This window comes from Pezoporus flaviventris, unplaced genomic scaffold, assembly GCF_033815535.1.
Source record: "Pezoporus flaviventris isolate CSIRO_AGI_PZ_B2104156 unplaced genomic scaffold, CSIRO_AGI_Pfla_v1 ptg000035l, whole genome shotgun sequence".
Lineage (NCBI taxonomy): Eukaryota > Metazoa > Chordata > Aves > Psittaciformes > Psittacidae > Pezoporus > Pezoporus flaviventris.
Window position 1 is genome coordinate 13,392,288 of NW_026892583.1, and position 11,452 is coordinate 13,403,739.

At 46.4% G+C, this 11,452-nt stretch overlaps 1 protein-coding gene across 1 annotated transcript in view; it reads left to right on the top strand.

Annotated features, from left to right (window-relative positions):
* TTC9 (tetratricopeptide repeat domain 9) overlaps window positions 1–3,729 on the top strand; it is a 29,653-nt gene extending 25,924 nt beyond the window's left edge. Inside the window, exon 3 of the mRNA XM_061462641.1 lies at window positions 2,903–3,729. Coding sequence (XP_061318625.1) covers window positions 2,903–2,982 — 80 coding nt within the window. The 3' untranslated portion in view covers window positions 2,983–3,729. The remainder of the gene's footprint in view (window positions 1–2,902) is intronic.
* Window positions 3,730–11,452: the final 7,723 nt, after the last annotated feature.

The following is an 11,452-nucleotide window of genomic DNA, read 5'->3' on the forward strand; positions in this document are numbered from 1 at the left end:
TCAGAGGCTGGTGCAGCATAGATAGCCAAACGTACTCCTTACCTTCAAGCCTCATTCAGCTCTTTTCCACTGGTGGGGCCACATTTTGTTGGTCAGTAGGTACTGACTGAGATTGAGACTGAGATTGACTGGAACATCAGCTGGTCTGGTAGCATCGAGCACCCAGTTAGTCTCTGCTGCTGACCCGGTGCTGAAAGCTGGTGTTCAGACATCACATGGACTGCACATACAAGCCAGGTTTCCCATGCTGCATAGAGCGGGCTCAGAGCCGACCTCAGGAGCTGCCTTCCTGAACCCCTGTGAATCAGAAGTCCTGGGAACAAAATCCAGGCCACGGTGTGTGCAGCACAGATAAGCAACTGGACTCTGAGGCCACAGGAAGAAGCAGAAATGACCTTTAAAATGGCAAGAGGCCACTCTGCACAAGAACAGGCACAGTCTTAAGAGCCAGGAGACATGTTCCCGTTGCAGCTTTGCCAGCATCTCTTTGTATGCATCTGACGTGTCATCTGAGTTGTCCTTACCTGTTATTTCCACATTAGCAGAAGGGATCACTTCTTCCTCACTGAGAGATGAGTCTTCATTAACACTTACATGTAGCTTTGAAATACTTTTGCAGGCAGAGCTAGTATGATGCAATACTATTTCATGGAAAAGACTTGACAAAGACAGGGCTCCACTCCTGTTAACAGAGTACTGCTCTCATTGGTGAAATAGTGGCCCTCAAAAAGGAAGCAAAACAAGCCAAAACCTGCTTGGGAGATTTATAATTAGCTCACAATGGGAGCATCTCCCACACTCTATCAGGCTACACCTTCCTTTGCTCCTGGCTTCCCAGGCGTGTGGGAATCTCCCAAGTGAGTGAAGCTGTGCCATCAGCAGCTAGCTCCCTTACCTGCAAGCCAAAGGGAGTTAGCAACCTTTCATTCCCCAATTATGCACTGAACCCACCTCCACCCCAGCCAGGCGTTGTCTGCAGGCCCAGGCAGGTGTGGTTTCCTGTGATGCTTGCGCAGTTATCACTTATCACCTGTACCAGGCAGACGTTCAACGTGTGAACTTCAGCAGCAGGGATGCGTACCCAGAGCCATCAAAACCTAGAAGGGCACAGAGCAGAGAGGCTGCATGGAGGCTCAGGCAGCATAGCAAGACCCCCACTGCCAGTACTGCCTTTACACTGCTGGGAGTCAGCCACTTGCCTGCCACGTGCACTGATTTTATTTTAGGCCTAAAATTCAGGGCTACCCCTTCAGCCAAATGTCTTCACTTGGGGAGGATGCACAGCTAAAACCAGTTCTGTTCTTTACAAAGCTGCTTTAGAATTTGCTGGGCTTGTATGAAATGCTACTGCATGAACAGCCCAGGATACTGCTGCAGCTTGTCTGGCACAAGCAACAGTAGAACTTCTTGGCTCAGTAAGAATGCCCCTCATGGGGCCAGTAACTTAATCACTGAGTCACACCCTTGGGACTGACCAGGATGAGGCAGTTAACTTGCAGAAGATGCAGCAGGGAGGTCTTAGCAGCATTGCCACAGCCCCCTGCTACACCATGGCACATTTATGGATTGCTCTGTGTGAGGGGAGACCCATCCATCTCCCACAGGTTCGTCTTTGGCTGAAGGCACAACTCACGTTTAAAGGAAACTCATGTTTAAAGGAAACTTTGCACCCACGATTGCTTTGGTGGGTGCAGTAGCCACACTTGCTAGTGCTGGACATGTTACCAGTAATTTGTCCATCTCTTTGAAAGCTCAAGCACCTCTCGTTTCCCTAGGTGGTGTGGTTTGGATGAGGAGACAAGCTTGCCCTCTGACTGTGGTCTGCAGTGTACTTCAAATTGGTTTCTGAAGATCTAATAATGGACTAAGCTGGTCCTGGCTGTTTGTCTGAGTAAAGCTGTGACAAAAGATCTATTTTAAAATCAATACATAAAGTGAAAGTAGCTACTTTTTTGCTTGCTTGCTTCTGATACCACATGGATTTATCATTATGTGGGTGCTGTGTGCATGGGAAGTCACTCTCATGGTAGTAAGCCAACATGATTTGAGAAAGGATTGACCACAACTGCGGATTCAAGGGGGCTGTCTGGAGACGAATACTTGTTTAGATCCCCCTGTGCCACAGGGTGAACAGGTTCCCTCATTGATGAGGCCAGGAGGTAAAATAAAACTCACATGTTCTGTGTGTTGTGTTGATGTGTTGAAACACTGGAAGGAAAAAGAGGGCTCAGCTTACCACTTGCACAGGTCTCTAAAGGGATGAAAGGGTTCTCTGCTCCTAGGAACTTCATTAGGTAGAACAGACAAGGCAGTTTGCAGCATATAGCATAGGGCAAAAATGCAGATAAGAGTGTCATGGTGGAAGGACTTCCAAATATGAAATTTAAGGAAAGCAAGGGTACAAAGAGATTGTGAAGGATGATCTTTCAAATTCAACTCATCATAGAAAAATGTGAGAAGAGTGAAATAGGCTGTAAAAGGAATAGGAGGGTGAAAAAGCAGAGTGTAACTACACAAAATGCTTGCATGCAGGCACTGAGGGAAGGGAAGCCAACAGAGATACTGTTCCACAAGAATAGGCAAGGATGACTTGGATAGTTTTGAGTGTGCGAGTTCAACTGTGCTGACCAACAGTGATCAGAGAGAAAGTAAAAACTAGCTGAGGCAAAATTGTGAGCAACAGGGATGGGAAGCACAAATCAGACCAGGTTCTCCAAAACCAAAGCTGCAGGGTTTGGTTCAGAGCCCCTTCCAATCAATGCTGTTCTGCAGGCAGTGCTGAAGCCATGTTGCTCCCCAGGTGATGCACAAAGGATGAAGGTACAGTGTGTCTGTCTTCCACAGGGACTTGTAACCACTGTATGTGTATGTGTATGTGTATGTGTGTGCTCTTTCCCTGCAGATACCAATGTCATACGATATATTCAGCTGACAGAGATGAAGCTCAGCAGATGTTCCCAGAGAGAGAAAGAAGCCTTGTGAAAATGAAGCCGCATCAGCTGAAGTGCCCAAGGTGGAACATTTCCTTCCCAGAAGCTCATTTGGTGGATTTTCCTGTCTGCTCTGCCTCATCCTCATCTCCTCATCCACCCACTTGCCCTTGACCTTCATTGAATCCCAGTTTGGAAAACAAAAGACTTAGACACTGGATACGGCTGCTTGCCAACCATGGTAATACCCCTTCCCCGTGGCAGGAGAGCACAACCGCTACAGCCAGCCTTGTTCCAAGACAGTGTCACACACCTGGAGTAGGCCATGCTGGGGACCTTTGTGGTCCTGAGCTGACTGCCTATTACCTATTAAGGAAGCAACCCCCAGAACAACAACTTCCTGACCAGGCAAGTTGGAGACAAACAGTTCCTGCTCTGAGTGATCACTGGAGCTTGGAAGAGCTGCGAAACCAAGAGAGTCACCGGTCATTTCATAGGGGATGGCAAATGCCTTTTTACCATCAGTTCCCTGTGCCTGCTTCTCCAGTGTGTGTTATCTGCCTCCAGTGAGAGCTCACATGCTCCCAGTCTAATGCCAGTGAAAACTCTTTCTAAACATCCTCTTAATGAAAGCACAGAGCACCCTACAAAACCCCTGCAGAGCTGTCCCAGTGCCGGAGGAGAAGGCTGTGGGCTACCACAGAACAGTGAACAGACTGTGAGAGTGTGGTGTACAGTGTGAGGGAAAAACTGTGAAATAATTCATTAAAGGCAAATAAAAATTATTAATGGGCAACAAGTCCCGGCATTGCTTTTTGAAGGGACCTCTTGAGTTCCCTGTGTCCAGACCCCCCTGCCTAGGGGGGTTAGCATGGGGTGGGGAACAAGGGGCATCTCCATTCTTATTGTGGATCTGCCAATGCCTTGCTGTGTCATCTTGGGCAAGTCACTTAGCCTCTCTGTGCCTCAGTTTCCCTGTCTTTACACCGGGGATAATACTACTTCCCTACCTTGCAGGGGTGTTGTGAGGATGTATTAGTTAATGTTTGTAATTAACAGTACAGTGATATACAGTGATGAGTATTACTAGTACATTGGATTGAGGTCTTGAATCTCCCACCTTGTGTTGGTGCTTCCTATGTCCTATTTTTGATTTTGTAGGAGAACATGGTGCTGGCAGGGGAGGACAGGGCAGGGCCAACAGCTTCAGAGCCCATTTCAGCAGCCCATATGGCCTGTTTAGACCTCCTCCAGCAGTCTGATCACCCCTAAGAGCTCAGGCTCATTGGCTCAAAGGTCCTTTTCTGAAACTGCCAATAATGAGATCAGAAAGTGCCACAAACACATTTCCAATGTGCCTGCCCCATCAGTGCCCCATGGGGACGTGCTCCCAGTTGCAGGATATACATGAATGGTCTCATCCCATGGTGGTCAGTGTGAAGTGAGTGTACGCAGAGATACTTCACTTGGCCCTCAGCTGAAACATGGAAACACAGACAGCTGAACAGGAAAAGTTCAGCCAAGTGCTGCATGCTTTGATCCCAACAGACGTGGTATCTGCATATAGTTGGCTATGGCATCCCACATTCCAGTTCTGGTATCTTGCCACATTTTTCTTTAGCCAAAATTTGAAAGAGTTGATAGAAAAACATCAAGAGAAAAGGCAAATTTCTGCCATCATCCCTGAAAAAAATGAAAACATATTCCTTAGGGCAGGGACACATCCAGCTCACGCTGGGGGCGGGGAGGGGACCATCTTAAAGTGACGTATAAGTCTCTGAGATCAGGCAGACCTACATCAGTTGTGTGAAACTTACATTACCTGAGATGGCACCAGAGGTTCATGTTCCTCAGGTGGTGGAAAGCAGCTGCTTTTCAAAACTGGGTACATTGTGTACAGCCCTGTGAAGGAAAGGACTGCATCCCAGAGGCAGCACAGTCACCTTCTTCAGAAGGAGCATGGTTCATACGTGCTAGAAACAGCAAGCACTCTGCTCACCAGTACACATCTAAGTGATAAAAGGGGCTACAGGTGCTGCTAGGACAGCAGTCAAGTTAAAGAGGAAAAATGAGGGCAATTCTATAGGTGAATGTTAACTAGACCACAAAAAGAGGTTAGGCAGAGGTGTGCTTAGGTGCATGTAAGATGTACCTGGTACTGTATAAAACACAGAGCTAATAAGTTTCTGGTTTTCAGCCTCATGCAATGCAATCCATACCCTAAATACATCACAGCACACAGCAAATTCAAATAGAGGTGACTCCCACCTACTTCATATTGCTGATGATAGTAAATTCCACAGCTGTGTGTGTCTCCACTAGGATTGAAATGAGGATTCATCCTGCAGGCCATGCAACAGGACAGGACACCACCTACACAAGCAGTCTCTGCCCCAGGAAAGCTCAGGCAAGGAGATGCAGGCTTGTTAGTCATGACCTTAATGTAAGAGAAAGGGCATTCTCCCATCACTGGAAATGTAGGTCCATGGAAACAATTTTGGAAACAATTTTAGCCCTCACGATGGCTTCACTGACATACTGTCACTGCATTTGCCCCGTGTATACATTAGTATAAAAAGGGCGCAGCGGACTCCAAAGTAGTCTCCTCAGTTCTCAGCCACTTTTCCTCCAGGAGCACGGCAAAGCGTGAGGGAAGAGAGAATTCTGTCAGTGTGCATATGAAAAAGATGTCAGAGAGCCTCCAGGTGCTACACAACAACCTAAGCGGTTGTCCTTACATACCTTGGCACTCAGAGTACCTGCAAGCAGCCCACACTCACACCAGGAGCTTGAAGAAGGAAGTCACCAAAAAGAAAAGGGGGACTATTTTGCCAACTGTGCAGTATCTGCATGCTTCCACAGTGACACAGAGCTTGAGAGACACATGGACAAAATTTCAGGTGGGGGCCCTGCACATGTCAAGGAGAGAGACAGCATCAATTCTTCAACATTGCTGTACATGTGGAAATCAACACAGGCCCCTCCATGTACCCAGTAGGGTAAGATGTTTCCACTGCAAAGGGAAGTGAGACTGTTCACCAACTACATGTGAAAACAGCAGGAACAACAGGGCAGATAGCAGGCAAAGTGTAGCACAGCAAGAAGGAACTGTGGATGAAATGAGAGAGGGGTGAGCTGACCATGGGATGCAAAATACAAGCCAAACCCAGGTTAATGGGCAGAATGAGAACCAAGCTAGAAAATATAAGTAACCAAATGTGTGGCCACATTATTTACAGTTCATAACAAAATCCAGTTTAAATGGGCAGGATGCACAGCAGGAAAAAAGGCAGTAAGATTAGAGGTGATTTTCCAGCTGGAGGGAGCAAAACAGGGGGAGGCTTCCTTCCTCCACGCAATCATTTTTGGAAGTGTGAGGAGAAGACAAACATGTTCTGGTTGCAGAATTTTTCCGAAGATGTGTTAACCATTGCAGTTGACAAAAGTGGCCTGGACAGAGAAGTCTTTATTTAAGTTAAGAAGTGGGTATGACTGGTTTCCAGAATGGACAGGAAGGCAAAGGTTTTGATAGCTAGTGAACCCAGGAGTCCATAAGATGAAGAGGAGGATTTTGAGTCCCCTTAGCCATACATAGAATCATAGAATCATAAAATCATAGAATAGTTAGGGTTGGAAAGGACCTTAAGATCATCTAGTTCCAACCCCCCAGCCATGGGCAGGGACACCTCACACTAAACCACGTCACCCAAGGCTCTGTCCAGCCTAGCCTTGAACACCACCAGGCATGGAGCATTCACAACTTCCTTGGGCAACTCATTCCAGTGTCTCACCACCCTTACATCTCCATTTTGCTTTCCTAGAATTTCTCTCCAAGCTTCAGCTGTGTAAATGATCTCCCCAGCCACAGCCCAGCAGGCCTAGGAGCAGATGTGTTCTCATTATGCTTCACAGGAGATCTCCAGAGGTTTTGTCTGCACTGTTTTCTTTATGCTAAATCCCTTTCCCTTTTCTCTTTACAAGGTACAGGAGAAGGGGGAAGGTATGCACTGGGCAAAGGGGAAATAGAAACCGAATTCATACAGGACCTGCTGACTACCCCTGTTTTCTGCTCATTTATTCACATTTCCTTCTGCACCCTGAAGCACACTGCTGTTCCTCCCAGGTTGCTGCTGTGAAACTCCTTGCTGTGCACAGTACTTTAGAGGCTTGGGATTACTTAAATAAGGAGAGACAGTGGTGGGGCAATGTGCCACCCAGATGGGATGCTTGGAAGGGTGCAGTAAATTATCAGGTTCCTTAATACTATCCATAGGTTTGCATACAAATTAGTAGGACTTCGTATCACTGCACCTGGTATGGGATTGTTTCCAGAGATTGTTCTGAGTTATCTTTGTAGCAGTTGCTCAGTTACTAAGTGCATGCTGTGGGCTCTACTACCACACCAACAGCCTCCATGCTTCCTCAGTGAAGGGAATGAAAAAACAAGTCACCCTCCTGGCTCCTCTGACAGCTACAGTTGGAGGAAGGTAAATTCATGGATACTTGAAAAGAACATGAGAGGAGGCCAGTGGCAAAGTGTGACTTTGAGGCACATGTGAGGTGGAAAAAGATGTAAGTGGTCCCATAGATGCAGGTAGGGAAAAAACCCTCTGTTTCCTCACAGATACAGATGCTCCCTCTGTCACAGCAAGGGGCCAGCTTAAACTGTTCAGTTCAGAGAGATGTGCCTACAGCAACTGTTTCCAGTAGTGGTTGTGATGGGGAATCAGGAAATAAATAGACTGTGTAAGTGCCCAGGAAATTACCCTGCTATGCTCACTTGTTATTCTATAGAAAGCATCTGTTGTGTTACACGGACAGATAAGGGGCACGTGTGGCCCTATTCAACTATGGCAGTGGCAGAATGAAGCTGCTCTCCAAGAGGGGTTGACTTCACAGGCTCTACCTCCTTCCCCTTCATTTATAGCCAGCCAAGTTTTATAAATAGCAGCAGCTCTGCAAAACTAACTTCCACAACTTTTGTTTCCTTCCAGAGGGCTCCCCTTCACTCCATTGTGCCTGCTGGGGAGCATGAACCTGTGGCAACTCCCCATCACTGGTGAGGAAATAACCCATAACATAGCCAGGAGGAACTCCAAGGGCATTAGGGAATAAGAAGAAGAATTTGGCTCCAGACCTACAGTGATTATACATGCCCAGACTCCTGTCACACATGGCACTCAGATCTCCCTGTTGCTCAGCACAGCCAATGGGGGCGATGGGAGATAAGCTCGGAGGAAGGGTGAATCACCAGTGTACTCTGTTATACTATTTTCTCCCCAGAGCTGAGCTAACAAGCATATGAGCATATGTTCTCTTCTCTATTGTCAGAGCTACAAATCAAAACTGTGATTAATCTGAAACTGTACGTATTCTGCATCAGACCCTAGCTTACCTCAGTACTACAAAGGTTTGGTGTCAACTACAGTGAAATACTGAGGTGCAAAATGCAAGGTATGAGCACTGAAGGTGTTGGAAAAGCTTTCCATAAAGAACTCTGCCCGGAAAAAAAAAAACAACACTTTGAAAGGAAAAGAAAAAGATTTAGATTTAATATTAAATCATCTTGAGCAGAGACTTTGCTTGCAGCATTTATGGAGGTATTCCTCAGTCTATGCATACATGAGTGTGTGTGTGTGTGTGTGGTGTACAAAGGGACTGTGGGGTGCAGCCCCAAAGGCAGAAATGTACAAGACAGAGCTGGACCAGACCTCATCCTGCTCCCCAGTCCACCCCACAGCACCACCTAGTCTAACTCAACCAATCCTGACGTACTGACAACTTGACTCTCTTGAAATGAGAGGTGGGTAAACGTTTGGTTACCGATTACTGCTTATTTGAGTTTCCAGTTCTGCAGGCATTCATCTGACCATGAATCTGCAGTGAACATAGCTTCTTACACATGCTCCCCGTGGAGGGAGAGGAGGGAAAAGATCTCCAAAGGGAAGTGGGAGTTTCACTGAATGTGAAAACCAGCCTGAGTGAAAAGTCTCATGACAAATCAATCACAGAATCATAGAATCATAGAATAGTTAGGGTTGGAAAGGACCTTAAGATCATCAAGTTCCACCCCCCCTGCCATGGGCAGGGACACTTCACTCTAAACCATATCACCCAAGGCTTCGTCCAACCTCGTGCAGACCCAACTCACAGCCTGGGATCCTTGCATGAGAAAGGAGAATGAGGGTATCCCAAAGGACAGTTCAGGTGAGAAAAAGAACAGAGGAGAAAAGAGACACAGACAACCATAGTTGAAACTCTGAAGGGCCTGGCAGGAGCTCTGACTCCAGGGCAGAGGATGGATTTTTGGAATGGGATATACAATAAGGACTGAAACACAAGAGAAAGAGGAAATAGAGAAATGGAACATGGTAGGAAAACTAAAAGTTGGAGCTGGCAGCAAGTCTTCATATCCATGACACAAGTAGGACTTGTGCCAAGTAGGACTCAGGCATCTGATTGACCAGACCCTACCATAGCTCTGACCCTGGAGGTGAAAGGAGGAAAAGTGAGACCCTTATCTTCCTGAGGACACAAGGACAAGACCTCAGACAGTGGCTGTATGCTGGACCTTTAAATGCTGATCCCTTTCTTTTGTTTTTTTTATTGCTTTCCATGTGGTGAGCCAAGAGACAGACCAACTATCTTGCCTTAATGTGGTTTTCAACTCATGATAGCAGAACTGGGGCAAGAGGGATAGGCACAACATGCATAGGGCCATCATTTTAAGACCTCTATTAGCTGGAAGTGGTAACCCACCTTCATTATTTGTTTTGGGGACAGTTTTATTTTGAGGCTTGAAACAAAGCAAATGAAAGCTTTTTTCCAAGGCTGATAAGGGAGTTCGATTTTCATGATTACTTCAGATTCCAGCCTTTCTGCCAAAGTTGTTCATAAAGCAGGCTACTGTTCCAGTTTGATGGGGGAAACTTTTGTTGTCAATGCCTCTGCTTCAGCAGTGATTCAAACCTAGATGCAGTTGCACCTTATTCCACCTGCAGCAGCACCTTTAACTCTTGTTCTAAACAGAAACTGGTGCTGAGCATACGATACTAAAATTAAAACATATTTTAATGGCCACTAGGGAAAAAAAAACGTATTCAGATTGCCCAGAATGAAACAGATGGACTAAGTGTTTTTCTGATCCTGCTTAGAAAGACAGCTGGGTAATTTACAGTTGGGAACAAAGGATTTTCACTTTCTTAACCAACAATGGATGGTTTGCAGCCAGTCTGGCTGCCAGTGTTATTCTCGTTTTGTGGTGGCAGCCCAAAGAAAGCAGCCTAGTATAGCCTGGAACAGCCTCAGGGGAAAGTCACGTGCTGGGTGGACTGAGGTACCAGCTCCCTGAAGAGAGCTGGTGATAGAGCTGCAGACTCTGCAGACTTCCCCTACTTCACACAGCAGCAGCACTGGGTTACAGCAAATCTCTTGGCATCAGATAAATCCCAGTTGTTTCGTATTACCTCCTACAAGCTTCTGGTTAGAAAAATGGCCACATGCAAATGGCATATTCCTTCACTCCCAGCTGGTCTCCTGCATCTTGCTGGTGCTGAATCAGATCCAATCAACAGCTTGCTGAATTCAGTAGGTTATCTTTGATGTTCGGCTGCCCGTTGGCAAGCTGTGAGCATCGACTCAGGGAGAGCACATAAGCCCATTCCCTGAAATAAGTTTAGCAAGCCAAGCTGAGCCCTCTCACAGGGTCCTGGCTAAGTGAGGTGTGCTGAGCCAGGATGCTCACAGAAATCCAGGTCTCAGCATCAGCTGAACAGAACAGATATGTGACCCACTTGTGGTCTAGAGGCCAGGCTCTCACATCAGCCCTGCAAGCTCACAGATCCAGGGCTGACCTCTGACTGGCACATCCCCATTGCTAACAACTCTCACAGGTTTTGACTCTCACAGTCTTTGTTGCTGGGACTGCACTATCATCCTGAGGTAGAGGTAGGCCTCTGTTTCTAAAAGCCCTTTAAAACCTGAGTAATAAGAACTCCAGACATCAACAGGCAAATTGTAAGAATCCATGTATTTCACTGAACTCTCATGATTCAAAGGGGCTCAGCTTCTCTGGAGGACTGGAAAGGAACTTCAGGAGAATGTCTACTTCACCCCATTGCCTTAAGGTAATTAGGTCAGATTAAACTGTTCCTGGGAGATGTTTATCTAACCTGTTCTTAAAAGCCTTTCATGACCAAATACCACTGCCTTCATAGATGGAAAATTAAGAGACTTTTTACTAAAGCTTGAACTAGGTCTCCTTTGCAGTGATTTAAATCAGTTACTTTTGTTTCAACTACAGCAGATAATGATTAAAAAATAACTCACTTTGCAGCAATTCCTGGTCTTTGGGAAAGGCTTTTCTCCAGGACTCTGATCTTTCAGCTTCCATCAGCGTTTCTGCAGCTCAGCAAGTTTTCTGGCTCCTTGCTTGTTCTCACTCTCCTCTGGATTTCTTCCAGCTGGTTTACATCTTAATTGGTGTGCAGTGCTGCAAGCAGAACAGTTCTCCAGATGTGGCA